The following is a 23,935-nucleotide window of genomic DNA, read 5'->3' as shown; positions in this document are numbered from 1 at the left end:
TGCCGAGCAGAAGACGGTGGAAAGTTACTGGTTGTAAGAAGGAAGTTGAGGTTTTCTTGACACAAATGTTAAAAATCTTACCAGTTAACCCTCTCCTATTGCGAGACATTGTCACATCATCATAACCATTTATCTGCACAGTATTACAGTGTACAGTTACCCACAAAAATTGCTGCAATTTTTCTGTGTAAATAAGATGAATAAAAAGCCTATTAATGCATTCATTCAATGCTTCTGGATTTACGCTTTAACTATATGTTAAAAAATGGACCACTAAATAAGTTATCAAGGATCACAATATTTCTTTTCTGAACATATTCTTTGGCAATAGAAGCCCTGCTGTATTACCAAGCAGAACCCATTGACGAGAGTGGAAATGTTTCTCAACAAAAAACTTTTTCTAAGCTTGGATCATCCCTTTAATAAACTTGGGAAATTGCTGTACAACTGTATGACTATGATGGATAGTGGGGCTTCCTGCATACACTTACCTTTTGATACTGAACCTGATGTGCATATCAATTGGAGTTGAATTTTTGCTACAATTATTTATAGATTGACCAGCACTGAAGCTGTCTGACACTTCGCTATGCATATCTAGGTAAATGCATAGATAGATCTCTATATCTATGCCGAAAATCTACCGTTTATCTTGTGTCTATAATCAGCTGTATTCTGGCCATAATTGATTTTTTTCCCAATTTTTTTTACACAGTTTGAGAGTCGAATGAACACTGTTTGCAAATTCTATAAATTAACTTCCCACTAAAACAGATATTTGTGTTGCATTTTCTGTGCACTTGAAATGCCAGTTCCTCTCTTGAAAGAGAAGAAAAGCTTAAACACGGTCTTCTTGCAGCTGCTCAAATTCTATTGAAATGAAAACTGCTGCACTACAGCTATGTTCACACCACATCTACATCCAGTGTCGAACTGGGGTGGCAAAGGCCATCAGTAACATTAATTCTGGGGGCCCACTATTCAGCTACATGAAAATACTACATAACTCTCATTCACAAATTTATTTCTTCTACTATATAATAATCAACTAGGAAGTTTGTGGATGAATGATGAGATGCTGCCATTGTCTATACATAGAAAATCAAATATATTGGGTCAACTACTGCTCATGTTGGGGGTTAAGTGTCTTACTCCTACAGATGGGCCCAATGGGAAATTCACCTGTTGTCCTGCGGGCCAGTCCGAGCCTATGTTCTTAGAGGAAGTCTGTTGTTACAGACAGCTGAGCTCCTGATGTGTGTGCTGAAACTGGACATAGCACCGAAGTTGGTACAGTGGGGAAAAAAAGTATTTAGTCAGCCACCAATTGTGCAAGTTCTCCCACTTAAAAAGATGAAAGAGGCCTGTAATTGACATCATAGGTAGACCTCAACTATGAGAGACAAAATGAGAAAACAAATCCTGAAAATCACATTGTCTGATTTGGAAAGAATTGTTTTTTCAAATGTTGGTGGAAAATAAGGATTTTATCAATTACAAAAGTTCATCTCAATACTTTGTTATATATCCTTTGTTGGCAATGACAGAGGTGAAATGTTTTCTGCAAGTCTTCACAAGGTTGGCATATACTGTTGCTGGTATGTTGGCCCATTCCTCCATGCAGATCTCCTCTAGAGCAGTGATATTTTGGGGCTGTCGCTGGGCAACACGGACTTTCAACTCCCTCCAAAGGTTTTCTATTGGGTTTAGATCTTGCGTTGTGCTTGGGATCATTGTCATGCTGAAAGACAGAGTCACGTTTTATCTTCAATGCCCTTGCTCATGGAAGGAGGTTTGCACTCAAAATCTCCCGATACATGGCCCCATTCATTCTTTCAAGTACACGGATCAGTCGTCCTGGTCCCGTGGCAGATAAACAGCCCCAAAACATGATGTTGCCACCCCCATGCTTCACAGTAGGTATGGTGTTTTTTGGATGCAACTCGGCATTCTTTCTCCTCCAAATACGACGAGTTGTGTTTCTACCAAACAGTTCAACTTTGGTTTCATCTTACCATATGACATTCTCCCAATACTCTTCTGGATCATCCAAATGCTCTCTAGCAAACTTCAGATGGGCCCGGACATGTAATGGCTTAAGTAGGGGGACACGTGTGGCACTGCAGGATCTGAGTCCCTGGCGGCATAGTGTGTTACTGTTGGTAGCCTGTGTAACGTTGGTCCCAGCTCTCTGCAGGTCATTTACTAGGTCCCCCCGTGTGGTTCTGGGATTTTTGCTCACCGTTCTAGAGATAATTTTGACCCCACAGGGTGAGATCTTGTGTGGAGCCCCAGATCGTGGGAGATTATCAGTGGTCTTGTATGTCTTCCATTTTCTAATTATTGCTCCAACAGTTGATTTCTTCACACCAAGCTGCTTGCCTATTGCAGATTCAGTCTTCCCAACCTGGTGCAGGGCTACAATTTTGTTTCTGGTGTCCTTCGACAGCTCTTTGGTCTTCACCATAGTGGAGTTTGGAGTGGGACTGTTTGAGGTTGCGGACAGGTGTCTTTTATACTGATAACAAGTTCAAACAGGTGCCAGTACTACAGGTAATGAGTGGAGGACAGAGGAGCCTCTTAAAGAAGAAGTTACAGGTCTGTGAGAGCCAGAAATCTTGCTTGTTTGTAATTGACCAAATACTTATTTTCCACCAAAATATGAAAAAAATTTCTTTGCAAAACAGACAATGTGATTTTCAGGATTTGTTTTCTCATTTTGTCTGTCATAGTTGAGGTCTACCTATGATGTCAATTACAGGCCTCTCTCATCTTTTTAAGTGGTGACTGACTAAATACTTTTTTCCCCACTGTATTTCATAAAGACAAAAACCGGCTGTGACACCAAGAGGTTAAACAGAGGTTGAATCAGATGCCTAAGGATGCATTCACACATCCATGTCCAATTTTTTCTCAGAACCATGAAGTAGAATCCTAGAGGGAGATCCATGTAACTCAGTTCACGTCCGATTCTGATCCGATTTTTGGATCATACTCGGCCAATCAAGTGTATAAGGATCCATGAGACATTGGTACAAATCGAAAGTCTTCCAAACTGCTTCTGTTTTGCATGCGTGTCTCACAGTTCTGTTGCTCACTGACAAACTTTAATAAAATGTGACCTTCCAAGGTTTTTATTGGCTTGAAAGCAAGCACTCTTTTACAGTGAAAACAAAACTGAAAAGAGAGAAACGGAGGCAACTAGAATGACACTTGGGAAAATATCAGTCTGTTTCTCTTGGATGGTAACACTCACACTCACATAGACTTCAAGTTAAAAAATGGATTAGTTGACATATGTTAACACCAAGACACACAGTAAGTCCATCAGTTTCAACTATTCTTGATCAGTTATACATTTTCTATCTTTATAATATTTTTAATCCACAGTGTCATTTGTTGTGAGAAATAAATCTAGATGTGGGGAACAGAGCGCACAATAGGCTGATACCCTATGGCGGGAGAGTGGGTAAGTGCTGGTTACGCTCAGCTGGTGGAGCTGTGACTGGCACAACTCCTATGTAGGCATGAAGGAAAACAGCTGCTGCTGCCCTGTGGCTGGTGGATAAATCCTCCCAGGAAATATTGTATCATGTCGGATGAAACACGTAAGGTGGAGGATGTGTGGCGCCCCTGAGGGTTCATTCGCCACAGAGGTACTACAACTTGTGGTGCCTCACTCTCTGGTAAGGAAAGGGTACAGCCCGGGACCCCAACAACTGCATCCAACACTACGCTGCTCCAGGGCGGCTGGAAGGGCAAGATGCACTGTGTTCTGCTGAGCCCTGTCCCTGCCTGGAGTGGGGGGAAGCAAAGAGAGGGGGAACCAGTAGTGGGTGTGGGTGAAGGACGTGGAACAGGGGAGCACTTTTATAGGAGGTATATATAAAGGGAGGCCATCTTAGGGTGGCAGTGAGTGCAGTACTGTGCAGTGAAGCGAGTAGTAAGGAAAGGAGGGGAGCAGAGTCTCTTCAGGAGCTCTGCTCCACAGTGGGGCCTGGTGAGAGAGGCCCAGGAGGGGAGGAGGAAGGCTCCGGTAACTGAAGGGGTACCAGGGGTACGGAAGGAGCAGGAAGCCACCCGTACGCTCTAATCTGTCAAGTGACGGAGGGACAAGGCCCCAAGAAGGAAACCGGTCCCTGGGCTAGTCGTGTCACTTTAGGTCTCGGCTAGGAAACCGAAGGCTTCTGGCCTTTATGGTACAGTTGCTACAGCCTCACCCTAGTCACCGAGGAGGGCCACAAGTAGGTCCGGGAACTCCAGGTTGCCCAGAGGGACTTCAGAGCACCCTATTGGGACTTTGTGTGGGGAAGCGCAGGGCAGGAGGGAGAAGACCCAGCGCGGAAAGTCAGCTGAGGAAAGGAACATATAGAAAGGGGGTCCCGATAAATACTCTCAAATTGCCGGAGGGACTGCTGAACCCCTGCTTGGTGAACGCAGCGCGACGCGGGAAGCGGTAACCTGTACAGTGCACCTAGGAATCTAGAAAGAACTGTGAGTAAAATCGGATGACAGCACTCCACTGTCTCTGTTGGTTATTGCCGCTGTGCCATCATCCCTCCTATGTTACAACGCCCTGCATCCCTTCTATCAACTCTGCCCCGGGGGCCAGCTCCGCCTGTGGGGAACAGAAACATCCCAGATGCCATCCCATCATCCCCTGGAGGTCTGCAGCAGCACTGGTAATCATTACCGGAAACCACAGGTGGCGTCACGAGACAAACTTAAAACATTTAAACCCCTTTTAAAGAGTGACCCCAGAGTACTGGCCCAGGAGCCGACTGCCGTGACATCCCAAGGAGGTAAAGACCCGGGTACCGAGTCCCCATATCCCCATGGGCAAGTCACACGCAGAAATGCTCCATAATGTAACTCTACTTCATGGAGTGTTAAGGGATTAAAAAAAGGGATGGATGCTTTTTTTCACAACAAATTGTATCCAGTTGGATGAAACATGTAAGGTGGGCAGCACTGCTGGAGTAGACTGATTTTTCAACAATGATGATGATAAAAAGCTATCTTCCCATAGCTGTAATCAGGGTTACCTGGTTAGGGGCCCACTCAGAAGTTTCGCCCCCTCCCTGAACCAAAACCCTAGCTATGCCTCTGGTGGGGGCCATCATACTGCATCATACTGTGTGTGGTATCAGTTTTTTGGGGGGGCTGTCAGGGTCATCTAACTGTGTTGAGGGGTTGTATGGGCATTATACTATGTGTGGGGGTCTGTGGAGACCATCATACTGTTTATAGGGGACTGTGGAGCCATCATATTGTTTGGGAGGCTATGGAAGATCATGCTATGAGGATAATCATTCTGTACATGAAGAGCTGTAGTGGATCATACTTTGTGGCTGTCATCATTCTGTGTGTGGGATCATACTGTTTGGAAGGCCGTGGAGGCTATCATACTGTGTGGGGAGCTGTGGAAGCAATCATACTGTGTTGGGGAGCTGTTGGAGACCATACTGTGATGGAGGGATCATACTGTGTGGGCAATCATATTTTGTGGGGGCCATTCTACTGCATCATACTGTGTGTCGTATCATAGTTTTTGGGGGGCTGTAGGGGCATCTTACTGTGTGTGAGGGACTATTGGAGATCATACTGTGCTGGAGGGGGTGGGGGTCATTATTATAGGCTTTGGGGAATCATACTGTGTGGAGGACCATGAAGACCTTCATTCTGTGTATAGGGGGTTGTGGAGCCATCATATTGTTTGGGGGGCTATGGAAGATCATACTGTTTTTGGGGAGCTGTTGATCATAATACAAGAGCTGAATAACAGAAGCAGAATGATTTATTGCTTTTTATAAACTTTATGAAAATCAGTAAATTCTATGGTTTTGATCTGCTCAATAAAAAACAGTAAAATTAATATACAATAATAATAATATGATAATACTGAGAAGAATTAATTTCAACGTATTGGTTCAGCCCTCTGCAACAGTCATGGTCTTTTATGTGGCCTCTCAGAAAAATGAATTTCCCATCCCTGCCTTAATGGGTTGTATAGTAACAGTGAGTGATGACATAGCCCTAACATAGGTAATAACAAATCACCTTAGTAAGGGGGCTTCTGTGCTCAGTGGATTGCTCTCACCTGGTAAAGAACCGCCTTTGTCTGTCCACTTTTATTCATCTACTGTTAAGGCCCCGTCACACTTAGCGACGCTACAGCGATCCCGACAACGATACGACCTGTCAGAGATTGCTGCTGCGTCGCTATGTGGTCGCTGGTGAGCTGTCAAACAGGCAGGCTCACCAGCGATCAGGGGAGCAGCGACATCGTGGAAAGAATCTTTCCACGATGTCCTGCTCCTGGTTACCAGCCTGCTGAAGCAGGAGCAGGCTGGTAACCATGATAAACAGCGGGTTACTAGGGGCACACGCGCACCTAGTAACCCGCTGCTTATCATGGTTACCACTCTGCTATGGTGAGCGGGAGGTTACCGCTCACCGTAGCAGAGTGGTAACCATGATAAACAGCGGGTTACTAAGTGCGCGTGCGCCCCTAGTAACCCGCTGTTTATCATGGTTACCAGCCTGATCGCTGGTCCCGCTGGTCACACACAGTGATGTGTGCTGACCAGCGGGAGGGCAACGACCAAAAAAAGTCCAGGACATTCTGCAGCGATCAGCGACCTCACAGCAGGGACCTGATCGCTACAAAGTGTCACACATAGCGACATCACTGGTGAGGTCCCTGTTGCGTCACCAAAACCGTGACTCAGCAGCAATCTCGCTATGTGAGACGGGGGCTTTAGGCTGGATTCATATGTGTTAGATTTTTTTGCAGATTTTTTTCTGACTAAAAATCAATATTGCTTGTGTAAATTAAAAGAAAAGCAAAATAACAAAATGAAATTTCATGTAGTTAACAGTCACCCTGGACTTTGTAAAGCTACTTCAGAAGCTGGATCATATAATGGCACGTGGACGTAAAATAAATACTTGATTCCCTTGAATACTAGGCTTGAGTGGATCCTATAGTACCCACAAGTGTTTGAATATCTCTAACACTCTGCTATGTATTAACATTCCTTTAAAAAAATATTACTCATAATAAACATCAAAGACCAAGACAAAAAGTTCCTATTATATTATGGTATTTTAACACCAAATTCCCATAAATTATTTTTCTTCCTTACGCAGGCAGAAGTATGACCACAATTTTTACTTTGCGTTTCCTGTAGGTCTTACTGATACTGCTGTATTGCAAAGGGTGAAATCCACAGTCAAAACCTGTATTCTACTATATTATTGTAAAATTACAGATTTGAATATTCCCTTAAATGGAATCTCTCAGCAGGATTTCACACCCCAGACTATTTATTTGTGCATGTAGCTCTTTCAAAGACAAATCCTGCAGTACCTTGACATGTCCAGTAGGTTCCTCTGTTACTGAGAAATCAACATTTGTACTGATATGCAAAACAGGCCAAAGAACTATTTGTAGATTTGAAGCCTCTGTCACTCCAGCTCTATTCCCCACCCAGCGCCTGCTCCTCCTGCTAGACTGATGATTCCTTTGCCTGAAGTCACACAGCATAGAGGCTGTCAGTTAAGCAGGAGCAGGCGGCACTGGGCAGGAAATAGAGCTGGTCTGACAGGGGCTACAGCCTCATTTGCCTATCAATTCAACTGCTCATTCTCAGTAATGGAGGAACGGACTGGCCATGTGAAAATATTGCTGGACTTCTCTTTGAAAGAGCTACATGCACATATAAATAGTTTGGGGGGTGAAATCCTTCTGACAGATTCCTTTTAAATAATGGTGGATGCTTCTCCCAGGAGCGGATGAAATGTTGATGAACCCTCCCCAAATATTTCCCTCAAATCAGGCAAGTCTGAAGCAGCCTTGGGCAGACATCTTGAGTGATAAATTTATAATGGAGGGTCACCTTTGTTGGTGCAATACTGCTTCACATGTCCAATAGCTTCCTATTAAAGGGCACCTGTCAGCAGGATTGTGCTCAGTAAACTACATACACTGTCACGTGGGAGACATTACACTGATTAAAATGATACCTTGGTTGATGAAATCCGTCTGCTTACATATTCATCTGTATGCTCTTATGACAGCTCACTGTGCCTTCACTGACCTGCCCCTATTTTACATAATGTATCTAGTAGTGCAGAGCTAGGTAAAATAGGGGCAGGTCAGTGAAGGCACAGAGCTGTCATAAGAGCATACAGATGAATATGTAAGCAGAGCACCAGATAGAGCCCCCCCACAGGTCGCCCCGGAGCACAAGCATATCATTATCTCCAAACTGAAAGTAAAGATTACACAAGAACCACAGGACGAATGTCATCAACCAAGGTATCATTTTAATCAGTGTAATGTCGCCCACCTGACAGTATATGTAGTTTACTGAGCACAATCTTGCTGACAGGTGCGCTTTAAAGTTCATGAGATATATAGTAACAGTCAAGTAACAGAGGAAACCATACTATCAAATTAAGCAGAGGCCCCAATGATCAGCCGTTCATGATCTTTTATCGATTGTGTAATTGACTGTGAAGTATAAATGACTGCACAATATGTTCAGTAAAATAACATTGTGCCAAGAGGGATCAGTACGACATTTTGAACAGGACAGGAAAACTTATACACGAATGTGTTACGCAAATTTAGCTCTCCAGAAAGAATGAATACGGACTCTCTAGTGCCACCTTATGGAGAAGTCAATATCTGACTCTCTAACAAGCATTGAAATATAACTAATGATATTAGCCAAACCATAGTCTTTTACAAATGAAAAAAACACTGTTTTGGTGTCCTTTCCACTTGTGAGTACACAGCAGGGTACCGCTTAAAGAGAATCTGTCACCAGATTTTTGCTACCCCATCGGAGAGCAGCATGATGTAGAGGCAGAGACCCTTACTCCAGCAATGTGTCACTTTCCTAAATACCCTCTTGATTAAAAACTGTTTTCTCTTTTGCAGATCTAGCAGTACTCTGAATGCTTAGCTCTTCATAACCTGCCCACACCACTGATTGGCAGCTTTCTGTGTACACTGTGCATAGGCAGAAAGCTGACAAACAGTGGTGGGGGTGTGGTCGGACTACCTGGCAGCAGGTTTACAAGTCCTCTTGTGATAATCTCCTGCTGATAAAACAGTGATATTATAAGAGCTACTGTACACTGACTGCAAGAAATCCTACGCCAGCTTTTTATCTCTGCAAGGAGAAACAATACTCCCTGAGACCTTCAGGAATATGAAGAAGGCTAAACAGAGAAATCTTATTTTTACTACCACCTGTTAAGACCCTGTACTACTACTAATAATTTTATTGATAGTATATAGGGTGAACAGCTTACGCAACACTGTAGGCATAACACTGTGTATAACGTCTGTCCCGAGTGTTCCTTCATAGCACACAAGTCATTTAGATTGTCAGATTGTTTCTAGGGGAATAGTTTTTTTTTACATTTTGTCTTTGCTTAACAGTAACTATGAGTACCATCTCTCGTAAGATGTTTGATCTTCTTGTGGCAGGATGTTGTAATAGCGGTTTCGTGTGCCTTATACATGTAGACTAGAAGCCTTGATCAGAATACATAGCTTTAACCTGTCTACCTTCCTTACTTCCAAGGGCGGTGCTTCCTCTTAAGCATTCTTGTCTTTTAAGCTTATTCGACTTTTTATTAATGTGTGATGATATAGTGGTCATTACATTACACAGTTAATAATATTTGATGAGCAGGCACATCAGCTTTCCACATAAATTAATGTTTTGTTGGCTATGTAATGGAGGCTTAGTAATATTACATGCAGATATGCACAGACCACCATGTCCTCTGCAGCCGGTTCTACAGGAGGTCAGTTGTGATGATATGGATGCAATGTTCTGCTCTGTAGTACACCCACCCACCCTTCCTTTTCCTGTTTTATAGAGTCCGTCCTAGTGTGTTCTAGAGCAGGGGTCATCTGTATATAGATAACTCATGATGAATGTGTTAATGACTTTTCCTCTGCTTGCTAATCTTCTGGAGTCGCTTTTATTGTTCTCCTGAACATTGGATAAACTTAGGTACTGGGTGCAGTTTCCTGTAGAAATGGGTGGATCCTGCAGGCATGATAATAAATCATAAAGCCTCATAAAATACACAGTGTGCAGTAATAGGCATTAGGAAGTCTCTGCCCGGTGGCTGGAGCACTTCACTGAGCCACATGGACCTAGTTTACTCGGAGGAACTGATCTGCCCAAACCTTCACGGATAGGTTTTCACTACTTTTTGGATACATCACACCTTCCTGCTGAAGCCCATAATCTAATCTTAGTTCGGCTCATAATTTCTTGATATTACTTGCAACTGTTATAGTTTTGCACAATCATGTCCTTCAGTCCAGTTATATTCAATGAGCTGTGTGAGGATGAGGAGAGTGATACTGCTCCAGATTTAGAGTCGGTCAAAGCCCTGGCAGCCAGATTGAAGCTGCAGACTCGTCGACCATCATACCAAGAATGGACACAGAGAGTACAGGCACGACCTTGGGCAAAAAATCGAAGTGTGGTCCAAGATAAACCCTCATCCAGTCAAGAGAAAAGCACCCCGAAAAACAGCATTTGTGGCTTCAGCTCCATAGATGAAGCTTTGCAATGGCTTCGAAAAGAACTGGTAAGTTAGCTTTGTTTTTTAGCTGGTCATGCGTAAATATAACAAAATATATAGTGACTTTTATTAAAGTCCCTAAACCTGATAGTAGGCAGGGTTCATGTATATGGTAAAGCCAGGATTTGTAAGGTAAAAGTATCCATGTGGGGGAAGAGGGCTACTGGGGCACGTGCCTCAGGTGTCTAGAGCGAGGGGGCGGCGTGGAAATACAGGGCAAGCGCAGCAAACTGAGCCATGAATAAAAGAAAGCCTAGTTGTGGCCCTGTGGACATATTGCAGGTTAAGTGGTCAGAAGAGGTTTTCTCATATCCAAGGAAAAGCAGAAGCAGATGACCTCAAAGCAGCTAAAATACAATAGAATATATGCAAGCCTGAAGACACTGATAAGACGTGGAAAACACCTTACTCCATAGAGCTATAAAACTTGGCTTCATCCTAACAAGATACAAGCAGAAATGAATAATATTTTGATTTTTCAATATGGAAAATCAGTTTATAAGCAGTGTTCATAAAGTTTTATATTTTTTATTTGGAGGGTATTTGGTGGTTGTATGTATGATTTGTACATTACTATCAACAATAATTGTAGACCTCTTTTCTACAGATAAATATGGCCCTAAATACAAACTCTTTTTTTTTTTCATTATTATTTTTACAATTGTTTTAGTGTGTACATGAATATGCTTCTATTTACCACTAATGGCGTAGTGGAAAACATATTAAGATGACATAGTCTTTTCCGAGTTCAGATGCTCAAGCCCCGTTTAGCAGAAGAGTAAAAGAAAAACAGACTATATTGTAGGCACGCACTGTATGAATGTGAGGTAACTGGTGAGCAAACACCTACTATGAAGTATTTTGCTGTAAATAGGAAGTGTCTTTATATATAGGGCTAGAAATCCTCAAATAATAGTGGTGTCCTTACTGTGAATTTGTATTTGATCTTACTCATATTGACAAGCCTATTGTTAAACATTGCATGTAAATAATGAATGTTGGGCAACATGGTGGCTCAGTGGTTAGCACTGCAGCCTTGCAGTGCTGGGGTCCTTGGTTTAAATCCCACCAAGGACAACATCTGTTCTCCCCATGTTTGGTGGGTTTCCTCCGGGTTCTCCAGTTTCCTCCCACACTCCAGAAACATACCGATAGGGAATCTAGATTGTGAGCCCCAATGGGGACAGTGATGATAATGTATGTCAAGTACTGTGGAATTAATGGTGCTATATAAGTGAGTAAAATAAATAATAAGACTTTTTAAGCCCTTCCAGTGTTCCCCCATGTAAACTAACCTTCAAATGGAGCAATGCCCCATGTTCTCTTTGAGTGCAGTGGTCTTTCAGTGTTACACTGTGTGTAGATGTCATAAGATAAATGTGTGAACATTCCCATTAAGCCTCAAGCACACGTAATATGCCGTACTACAATATCATGTAAGTATGTGGCACTTACTGTACGGTATGCCTCTGATTTCATATAGGTTATATCCTGTTCATAATATCCCCACAGAAGAAAAATTGTCGGGCAGGAATTCCCTTCTACAGCTATTCATGCTCTGTGCATTAGGCTCAATCATCTTAACATGTGTCTGTCACTAAATTTGGGGGTTAGTATTAAAGAGGTTGTCCACTACTTTAGCATTGATGACCTATTCTTAGGATAGTTAGGGAAATAAACCATTGTGTATATGGTATGTGATGAAATTAAAATAATAAAGACTGCCTAACAGATCGAACAGGTGGATGGTATTTTTTAGTGTAAGTTTGTGATCTGTTTTCTAATCATGTCAGCAATCCATTTCTTATCCATTTTTTTTCATCATCCATGTGTTAAGTATATGTTTTTGAGGTGGAAAAATATCTGATCTCTCAAAATGGAACCTGTCAGACCATTCATGCTGCCAAAGCCACAGGCAGCATAAATCAGAGCCTGGTGACATAGGGAGAATATGAGACTAGTCCAGAGCTGCCCCGGCTGGCCTCTCCCCACACCACTTTAGGTGATTGACAGATCTCTCCCTTTTGTGTACATTGGGAGAGACCTGTGAATTAACTAGAGGAGTGTGGGGAGAGGTGGGCCGGGGCGGCTCTGGAGTAGTCCCTTCTCCCCCTTTAGTTTCTGGCTGGATTTTTAAACTATGTTAGATTTGAAAAGACAGAGTGGTTCAGAGAAAGACATCCCTGTCCGCAATCAGGCACCCTGCAAGCAGCTTCTTTAGGGAGAATCAATACTTATGGTCAATTTCCTTTTCATTTTCTATTACTGGCATGTCATTTTTGGTACTGTTAAGATTTATAGAATTCCATACATTTTTGTATGTACTATTCCATCTGTGCACTTATTTACTAGGTGTATTGATCGTTTTCTATGTGTACTTCTTGTTTCACACAGCAGGAAATGCAGGCTTCAGACCACCTCCTGGCAAGACAACTTATGCTATTACGATCCCGGATCTCACAGTTTAAAATAGAGCAGACCTGCGAGAGGCATAAGGAGATGCTGGATGACGCTACTTTCGACCTAGAAGGTTGCGATGAAGACTCCGATCTACTGTGCAACATCCCACCACGAGCTGCCTTCTCCCTTTCAACTCCCCTCAAACACATCGGGGTCACACGCATGAATATAAACTCCAGAAGATTTTCACTGTGCTGAGATGTACCCATACATGGCAAGATACTAATAACCAGGCACCGTTTCATTCTTGGCCTAGGCATTTAGATATAGGTTTGCAGCAGTTAATTGAACTCTTACTGTCGGTGAGAAAAACCTAGCACTAGCCCTGAATATCCTTTCCAGATTAGGCTGCTGCTTGTTTCACCGTTCACTTGGCATAATGTTACCAACATTTTAAGAGGATTTCTATCTGGTGCCCACACACATTTCACTAGGATGAGTTGTTATAGTTCTACGCATCATTCCATTAAAGGAGTTTTTCGGTGATTTTTTAAAATTTACCCCTCTATTAGCAAATAGTAATGTTTTTGAGGAGAGGGTATTGTAATACTTGCCGTTTCCAGGGCCAATCTGGTCCTCTTCAGTGTCATATGACCACATTTGAAACCTGCCAAAACACAAAGTGTCTTCTGTGTGGAGCAGAGGTCACTTTTTTTTAATAGTTCTGAGTCTCAGATACTTACATTGAGAAAGTGACTTCCGCTCCACACAAAACAAGTTGTATGATTTAGCAGGTGACATATGTGGTCAGATGACGCCGGAGCAGTGCTGGAAACAGCAGAAGACAGCAGTACCCTACACATTACTACTTGCTGATAGAGGGGAAAATACAACAAAATCACTGGATTACTCCTTGAAATCAAACATAAATCCTTATTCAGGTGCCAAGAAGATTGAACACCTAATCATATTAGGGCATGTTTATCAAAACTGTTTAATACTTAGTGCAAATTCATACTAGATAGTGGCTGATGCCGTTTGATAAATCTGTCTAATTTTAAGACTTTCTAATCTAAGTTTACACCACCTATTAGCTGACTTAGGCTACATTCATACACGTATTGTACACGTGTTTACGCTGGTCTGTTTTGAACAAACAGCACACTAATCCATAGAGTTTTATTGATCCATACACACATCAGTTTTATAGGCGTATCTGTGTTCGGTTCGTGTGGTTTGGTACATGTCCTCCTCTCTTCTGTTTTGTGGATCAGACTCGACCATTAAAGTCTATGAGGATTATAGGAACGCAGATAAAAAAAACAGAAGGCATACTTTATACTTCAGTGTTCCATCCGCGTTTCATCAATATCTAACTGATCCATTGTTAAGTGCTACCGAATGAAAAAAAGAAAGGAGAAAGTACAGAATGCAAAAAGTCTCCGTAAAATGGGGCGTGGCCTGGCTATGGAGGAGTGAAGTTGTATGGCTGTCTGCTCCCGTCCCTAGACCAGCTTCAGGGCATGCCTATCACCTCAAATCGTGCCAAAATACTGCCAATGCCGGCAAAAAAGAAAAGGAATACAACGCAGACCAGTGTGGTACCAATATCCTGTAAAACTTCACTCCATATTTCCGGCAGCCTCAGACTTATGTTGGCGATGTAAAGTGGAAAAAGGATCTATGCTTCACATATGGTGGGAGTGTAGTAAGATCAAACCTTTGTGGGAAAAAATATTTTCCAATTATAACCTAATTACCGGAAGTAGGGTTGAAAATCGCCCTGAGATAGCTCTGCTTTCCATCCTGCCTTCATCAATAAGATCTCAAAAAAAAGATATCTTAAGATTCTGTTTACCAGCAGCTCGTACGGTGATTCCACGTTACTGGAAGTCACCTCAAATCCCTCAAATCTCAGAATGGTACAATAAAATGGCTAATATTTGCAGAATGGAGGAACTCTCTGCTGACTATAATGGTTGTGCTGATAAATTCAGGAAGATCTGGAGTGTTTGGATCCGGTTTCAGGACTCACCGGAGTTTCACAGGCTGTTTGAGTAAAAGATTGATAAATAGGCGAATTGGATCCGGATTGGTGCTGGGAAATGATTAGTGAGTCTAAAAATGAGCCTTAGCTCATGTTCCCCTTCTCCTTTTCCATTCCCTAACCCTTCCCTCCTTTCTTATCTTCCCTTTCTTTTTCCTCTTCTCCCCTCCCCCTCCCCCCCTTTTTTTCTTTTTTTTCTTCTTTTTCTTTTTGTACTGTTGTATTGTTGATTTATGTAAATAGTTTACACTGTTGGATATGATAAAAGTAATGTTTACATTATTACATAAAAGGTGTAGGAGTCTTATCAGAGAAGTGATAAAGAATATATGAGTATATGTTATTTTGATCATCATGACTAAACACCGGCATTTATTAATGTATGTTTTATATGTTAATGTCTATTTTTATTTCAATAAAAAGAGATTATACTAAAAGTCTCTGTAAAATATATACATTTTATTGAATCTCATTAAAAATCTAAATAGATAAAAAGTGCCAAAAATACTCAGACACAGAAAACAAGTTGGTGGATGAGCCAAAAAGGTACATAGACAAGGGAAGAAGGATTAATAATAAGGTTCGTACCTTATTATTATGGACAAAATCAATAATGCTCTGGTAGTGTGGTAGTGTAAGGTTTCCAAACAGTGCCCAGAAGGGCAGCAAAGAATGAAGAGACTCACCCACCTGGGTTTTCTGTGTCTTTGTATTTTGTCATTTTTTATTTTTTTATATTTTTAATGAGATTCAATAAAATGTATATATTTTGCTGAGATGTTTTGCATTCTGCACTGTCTCCTTTCGGTTTAATTTGCTATATTAAAGCAGTCGGATGATTTAACCCTTGGCTTTGAGCCACTGTCCTTCAGTTTCCTTGAATAAAAAAAAAATGAGATGGAAAAAAAATTATGCAACACGGCTGCAAAACAGATGACACATAAGAAAGAAACGGTTCATTTTACAAGGATGTAAAAATTGAAATGAATGTGTGAATGAAGCCATAAAATATTCGCCATAATTTTAGTTCATGGTGTCACATACCCCTTTCCAATAAACCCCCTTTCCAACAATCAGGCAAGTTGTAAAAAGTATCTAAAGCACATAATAAGTATGACGAAAGTTATGAAAGACAGGCTTTTTTTTAGCAAATTATGCCAGAATTTTGGAGCATTTAGCTTAGTAAATATGCTCCGTTATATTCATCCAGTAAAAAGAAAAACTCTTTACTACTAGGAAACGAAGAAGAGGTTCTCCAGTGGTGAGTCGTTGGATAAGTAAAACTGACATTTTTATTAGAAAAAATGTAAAAACATGTGTAGCATAAATGAAAAGATTGAAACTCTATGTTGCATAAGAAGAGATTGTCCATTGGTTGTATGTCCAACTCTCATCAGTAGGAAAAGAGAGGTGGGCTCCTGCGCATATTAGCGTTAACAAGGAACCAGTAAGAATAAGATAGCGGAGGACTGGGAAAGCGTGTATGTGTAACTATGCACCCTTGCATGCTGCAAAGAGTGGACTTGCATTATAGCTAAGCCGCTATAATGGTGGTCAGTGGTAGCTGTTTAAATTCTGTTCTTGGAAAGGGCTAGAGAGGATGTAAAACCCCCAGATTATGAAATCTCCATTATTACTGATGACACATCAGTTTTTGGTTGGTTAATGGCCACAAAAAAAAAACTCAGTCTGTTAAATGCTAATACATAAATGTATCACAAAGGTATAGACTGCCTTACACTCCTACATAAAATAGAATTTCACTGAACAGTTTACAATGCTATGTTCTTTTTGATGTTGTTCCTCTTTGAAACAGAATTTAGGAAGTGTGTTAAGGGTTGTGATCAAAATGGACATTTTGCCAAAACTTCTTTATATATTCCAGACCGTTCCTGTCTGCATTCCTCAGCCCTTTTTCTCTCGTCTCAACAAAGCTATTAGCAAGTTTGTATGGGGAACGTCGAGGCCTAGGATACATTTTAAAATATTGTGAAGTCCCAAAAATAAAGGGGGTACTAGCCTGCCCAATCTAAAAAAATATCATCAGTCTTTGATTCTTATGAGAGCTGTGGACTGGTTCAGATTTGTGGAGCATAATCAATGGATGAAACTGGAAGGGGACCTTTCTCCCTGGACAATCACATCTTTACCTTGGATCAACAAAATGCATGTACAATCTAAACAATTACCAATACTCACACAACACTTTTTGCAAACATGGGAGCAAGTCTTAATGTCATCATCTATGTCACGTAGGTTTGATCCATTAACTCCCTTGTTTAACAACCCAGATTTCCCCCTTGCTTCAGGTGCGGATTCATTTCTAATCTGGGACAGATCCGTTAGGGTTAGATTGAGACACATTCTCATGGAATCGGGCCCTATTCCTTCCTTTACAGAACTTAGTGGCTCTTGTCCAGATAGACACTTATCATGGCTGGCATATTTCCAGCTCAGGTCATTTAGAAATTCTCACATATCTCTGACTAGTATAAAAGATAAACTCACTCCTTTTGAAACCTTAATCACTCAAGTAGGTCCTTGTACTAAACTATCTTGTATATACAAAGCAACACAAATGGACACTTGCAATGACCCTGTACCCTTTACTGGGGCTTGGGAGAAGGAATTGGGTAGTCAAATTTCAGAGGAGGATTGGCAAAATGCATTTATACTCTCCCACAAATTACTTACTACACCGTACTCAGGAGAAAAACTATAAGATTCTATCTATATGGTAACATTATCCCACTATGCTACGTAGGATCTTCCCCTCAATGTCGGACTTGTTCTGGCGGTGTGGCGGTGCAGCCGGGACCATGTTACATATGTGGTGGGAATGCCCATTGGTTTGTGGGTTATGGAATTACATTTTCTCACTGTACAATAGTCTCACTGGTAGCAGAGTCACCCCCCCCCCCCCAAATAGGCCTACTTTCCATTACTCCGGATTTAATCTCAAAGGCAAAGAAACATATCCATAGGCACTTTCTAACAGTTGTTAAGTCAATTATTTCACGTCACTCAAAATCCACAAAAAACTCCCACTTTGGGTGAATGGGTGGAAGAGGTTAACAATATTATGAAAGTCTTTGCAAAAGAGGAAAAAGTAGCACTCACCGTTCTGTGTAAAAACTTCTTTATTTATAAATCCATAGTAAAAACAGACGAGCAGGGGAGCATGTGACAAACTGTAAGGCCTAACAAACATGCAATCCCTGCATGTGTCACAGCTGTCTAACAGCCGCAACACATGCAGCCGCGACGACTCTAACATAGATGCCGAGCATGCCACAAATACTCGGCGAGCACCCAAGCGTGCTCGCCGAAAGGGTTAACAATGTATGCTCGCTCATCACTAGTATTCTCCTCTGAAGTGCTGGTTTCATTAAGTCGTGTGTTTTTTGTTTGTTTTTTTTGTCCCCCCACCTACTTTTCCTTCCCTCTCTTTCTTTATCCACCCTCCTTTCGTTTTACATTCCTCTAGCACACACATAATTATTTGGTTCATGTAAATGTAGCACCCTGAGGGTTCGGCTGCTACAGGGGTATTGCACCTCAACCCAGAGGTGTGATATTCCACTCCCGGGTAAGGATGGAGTGTGGAACTGAGCTCGGTAGGCTGCATGCACTACACACATCCCATTTCCGAGGAGCAGACCGACGGTACTCCCACTTAGAAATGTGCAGGTACGACCGAGTCTGTTCCTGGCTGGAGTGGGAGGGGGGGTGGTACATCCCAAGTAGTGTAGGGGCAGATAGGGGGAGCAGCCTGGGTAAAGATAGGAGCTCATTGGGTGCTGGTCACCTGAGCTCACACATAGAGGGTGTATATAAGGTGGGCACCATCAAAGAACAGGGTCAGTTGCAGAGAGAAAGTCAGCGAGCGGAGGAGAAGAGAGACCCAGAGTGAGAGAGGAGAAAGAGAGACCCAGAGGGGGAAACAGAAGAAGAGGACTCTAAGAACCCAAATTAAATCCCCGGGTGAGGAGTCGGCATCAGGGTACCGGAACCCAAGCTGGTGGGGGCAAAAACACACCCCAGCCAGAGACCGGAGGCCGTGGGCAGCGTCTGCCACGGCCACCCACCACATCCACCACGAAGGCAGACCACGTGGAGGGTCAGGGAACCCAAGGCCAAGGGTCTCCCAACAGAAGGCCCGAGGGAGCTGGACCTGGGTGGATCAATAGTGGGGACGGCCAGAGAAAGGACAGAAGGAGAGCTCAGGGTCACGCTCCGGACTTATTTGGGGGTTGGCTGGATCCAGAACCTGGTGGACGCAGCACGGCTCGGGAGGTCACTCGAAGCTGGAGTGACCGGAACATCAGCAGTGAGTAAACATCCTGACCTGCATAACCCGACTCTGTCTCTGATTGCCGTCTACACTGCATCACCACAACCCCCATCCTCTGCACCTGATCCCCCTGAGGCTGTACCCCACCCGTTGGGGGTTATACCATCAATAGCTGCACCAACACCATCAGCCTCAGCGGACCCTGCTGCAGCGGCGGCCATAGTGACCGCAATACAACGGGTGGCGTAGTCGACATTAAGAACTTATTAACATCTGTAGGACTGCCACATACAACTGAGTTTGACACCCTGGGCACGGACCGGGTCACAGCCACTCGGAAGACTACAACCCCCATCTGATCCGGCTCCGGATATTCCCCCTAGAGAATATGGCCCAGGGGGCGCGTCAACTTTGGCGTAGTCGGCAGGATTACGTGCCCGCAACACCCGGGTACTGCGTGCCTGAAGAAAAGTGCAAGTTTACCTCAAAAAGAAGTCTCCTGCCGGTTCCGGAGGGTCCCCGCCATCGGACCCCATCACCAGTCGATTCCAGCCGGTTGTCCGCCATTAACCGCGTTTTCCCGCCATCTGCAGAGTTTCCCGCCACTGGGAAGCGATTCCCGCCATTTCCAAAGGTTTCCCGCCTTGGAAGAGCGGACGCCATTATGGGCGTGCCAGAGGGTGGCGAGAGGCCACCTCCCATCGTGGGCCAGGACCGAAAATGGCGCCAAAAGTGGAAACCGCCCCCACCAACAGAGACTGTGATGCTAGAGGTGTCTGTCAGCGTGAAAGAACTGCCCCTGGAGCTGACAGTCACCAAGTGGCCCCGGGACCGCCCTCGAAGTGGGAGGAGACGAAAGGAGAGAACAAAGATGGGTGTCGCCTGGAGCAGTCTGGAGTGAGCGCACCCGGAGGCAAGAAGCCTGGAGAAGAGTAGCGGAGGAGCTTACCCGGAGATGGCGAGAAAGCAGAGCAGCACCGGCCCGTTGGCCAGGAGCCTGCTAGAGACAGAGGAAGGAGAGCAGAGCAGCACCGGCCCGCTGGCCAGGAGCCTGCTGGAAGAAGAGCAGAGCAGCACCGACCCGTTGGTCAGGAGCCTGCTGGAAACCACGACCCCACTAGGCCTAGTGGAGGTCCTCGCACAGCTCCCCCGAGACCGGGAGTGTGCACAGACTGCCCTGGAGGGCCTCGCACGGAGGATGGCCCGGGTACAGCGAGAGACATTGGCGGAGTGGAGCCGAGAGATGGCCCAGCAAACCAAGACCCGGAGCAAGCCAGCCAAGATGAGGAGACAGACCGCCTCTGAGGATGGCGCGGGAGGACCCAAGGCCGGAGACGGCGCCGAGAAGGGAGCCGAACGCATGGAGGCAGGTAAAGGGGACGTCTATACCCCAAACCGGGAAACCGCTTACCTGCCCCAGCTCCCCGTCGCAGAGCCCGAAAGTCCCCCTGCTGTGCCCGAAAACGCCATGTCACCGACGCAGACTAGGCCCCAACCGGAAGCCGCCGCCGCGACCCCTGTGACGCCATGCGCAACGACCCCGAGCGTGGCAAAACAGGAAGCAACACCAGCCTGGTCGCAGGGCCTAGAATTCCCGGGCGTCGCATCACCAACAGCGCCCCCTACCTCCGCAGAGCCTCCGGCCTGGCCGCAAGGCCAGGTAGCCCAGGGCGCCGCCGTCCTAACGGTGCCCTTCACCTTCCAGGTGCCCCAGGCCTGGCCGCAAGGCCTGGGTAACCCGGGCGCCACCACCACCGCGCCCGCGCCCGTAAAACCAAGGGTGCCGCGTCTGGGAGAGGACTTGTTTGCCCAGCACACGTGGCCGGACGGGCAGCCTTTCATCTGGCCCCAGGAATATTATGGACTGGAGAACCAGAGGAGGGTTGGGGCCATGTGTGCACCCCTGATTCCGGCTCCGAAGCCCGTGATAAGGATCTCGCCCCCGCTTGAAGAGACCCAATTTGAGTGGGACCCCACCGGAGAAGATCTAATGGGGTTCACTCAAGAAACCCGGGCAGCTGCAGCGGAGCGTGCTGAGTGCTGCCGACAGCAGCTTGAGGAGTTTGCGAGGGAGCGGAGAGAGAGGCGGGTCCGGGAACAACAGGCCCAAATAAGGAGCGCCGAGCAGAAGAGCCGGACCAGGAGGGACCCCCGTGCAGCGCACAGTCCCCGCACCACCGGGACTGTAATCAAGTTCAACATGCAGCACGGGTGGGGCTTCATCCGAGACCACAACACCCCCGGCGACGTCTTTGTCACGCGCAGAGACGTGGAGTCCCATCTGCCGGAGGGGCACAGAGGTCGTGACCTTTACATCGGGGACGAGGTCACCTTTACCCGGCACAAGTGTGCCAAAGGACCTTACGCCCTCCATGTGCATCGCCTGACAGAAGAGGAGCTGCGATGTGAGGAGGAAGAGCAAGAGGACCCGGACGGGTCTGAAGCTAAGATCCCCAAAGAAAGAGCAGGAAGAAGACGTCGTTAAGTACAGCGGAGCAGGTGCTGTAAATAGTTACCCGACCGGGGTACAAAGAAACTGTTACTGCAAATATAGTCCCCGTTGGGACCAGCAAGTGTGAATTGTTACCTGTTTTTTCCCTTAATCCCACTGACCGAGGACTGAGAGCGGTCATTCCTCCCCAATACCTGGCCGAGGACTGAGAGCGGCCATATCCCTGTATATAGTTGCGCGTCCTAAAGCGCCCCCTACCGGTTTTATAGGAAAACCAGTTTTCCAGAGAGACTGTCGCACTTTACCCGGTCACGCGTTGCATAGTGACCGGAGGAGGAGCCAGAGGCGACGAGAATGTTTTAAATTGAAATATATATATATAATGTTTTTATATGTTTTATACGTTTGTGCAAAAATTTGTATGTGTTTGGTGTTTATGTCTTACAGCCCGAGGACGTGCTGTGATTTACCAGGGGGGAATGTAGCACCCTGAGGGTTCGGCTGCTACAGGGGTATTGCACCTCAACCCAGAGGTGTGATATTCCACTCCCGGGTAAGGATGGAGTGTGGAACTGAGCTCGGTAGGCTGCATGCACTACACACATCCCATTTCCGAGGAGCAGACCGACGGTACTCCCACTTAGAAATGTGCAGGTACGACCGAGTCTGTTCCTGGCTGGAGTGGGAGGGGGGGTGGTACATCCCAAGTATTGTAGGGGCAGATAGGGGGAGCAGCCTGGGTAAAGATAGGAGCTCATTGGGTGCTGGTCACCTGAGCTCACACATAGAGGGTGTATATAAGGTGGGCACCATCAAAGAACAGGGTCAGTTGCAGAGAGAAAGTCAGCGAGCGGAGGAGAAGAGAGACCCAGAGTGAGAGAGGAGAAAGAGAGACCCAGAGGGGGAAACAGAAGAAGAGGACTCTAAGAACCCAAATTAAATCCCCGGGTGAGGAGTCGGCATCAGGGTACCGGAACCCAAGCTGGTGGGGGCAAAAACACACCCCAGCCAGAGACCGGAGGCCGTGGGCAGCGTCTGCCACGGCCACCCACCACATCCACCACGAAGGCAGACCACGTGGAGGGTCAGGGAACCCAAGGCCAAGGGTCTCCCAACAGAAGGCCCGAGGGAGCTGGACCTGGGTGGATCAATAGTGGGGACGGCCAGAGAAAGGACAGAAGGAGAGCTCAGGGTCACGCTCCGGACTTATTTGGGGGTTGGCTGGATCCAGAACCTGGTGGACGCAGCACGGCTCGGGAGGTCACTCGAAGCTGGAGTGACCGGAACATCAGCAGTGAGTAAACATCCTGACCTGCATAACCCGACTCTGTCTCTGATTGCCGTCTACACTGCATCACCACAACCCCCATCCTCTGCACCTGATCCCCCTGAGGCTGTACCCCACCCGTTGGGGGTTATACCATCAATAGCTGCACCAACACCATCAGCCTCAGCGGACCCTGCTGCAGCGGCGGCCATAGTGACCGCAATACAATGGGTGGCGTAGTCGACATTAAGAACTTATTAACATCTGTAGGACTGCCACATACAACTGAGTTTGACACCCTGGGCACGGACCGGGTCACAGCCACTCGGAAGACTACAACCCCCATCTGATCCGGCTCCGGATATTCCCCCTAAAGAATATGGCCCAGGGGGCGCGTCATAAGCGCTTATATTAATACCTCAACCGAGCTGATTATAATTATATTCTAATGTTTAACGATAACTTAATATTCACAACCATTAACTTTTTATTGTTATTATTGAACTTAATTGGAATGTTCTATTTTCATATCAATGTTGTTAAAACCCAATAAAAATATTTAAAGTAAAAAAAAGTGTGTAAAGGGTCTTCCTCAGTGCATGGGCCAGTCTGGTGCTCCAGAGCAGAAGATGTTCAAACACTGCAGGGGATCCCTACTTTTTGAAAATATTATGACCAAAAAATATTTTTGTATTTTATTGTCTTATGATTTCTGTTGTCCATGTTTTTGCTTTGTAAAAATGATTGAATCTACAGATTAAAAAACATATGTAAAAATCATTGTTATATTACACCTTCAAATATATTCAACTGTAAACACTTAAAAATACCTGGGCTTAAATATTTTCAGGT

General features: G+C 44.9%; 1 protein-coding gene across 1 annotated transcript; it reads left to right on the top strand.

Annotated features, from left to right (window-relative positions):
* Nucleotides 1-10,103: 10,103 nt before the first annotated feature.
* FAM167B (family with sequence similarity 167 member B) lies at nt 10,104-18,682 on the top strand. The gene is made up of 2 exons (XM_073665692.1): nt 10,104-10,629; nt 13,018-18,682. The coding sequence occupies exons 1-2, from the start codon at nt 10,345-10,347 to the stop codon at nt 13,279-13,281; spliced, it is 549 nt and encodes a 182-aa protein (XP_073521793.1). The 5' UTR covers nt 10,104-10,344; the 3' UTR covers nt 13,282-18,682.
* The last annotated feature ends 5,253 nt before the right edge of the window (nt 18,683-23,935 follow it).

Source organism: Phyllobates terribilis, unplaced genomic scaffold (assembly GCF_046119375.1).
Source record: "Phyllobates terribilis strain yellow unplaced genomic scaffold, ASM4611937v1 Scaffold_2__4_contigs__length_985480577, whole genome shotgun sequence".
NCBI classification, from domain to species: Eukaryota; Metazoa; Chordata; class Amphibia; order Anura; family Dendrobatidae; genus Phyllobates; species Phyllobates terribilis.
Note: the sequence above shows the minus strand (reverse complement) of the source record. Positions and strands in the feature narration are given on the sequence as shown.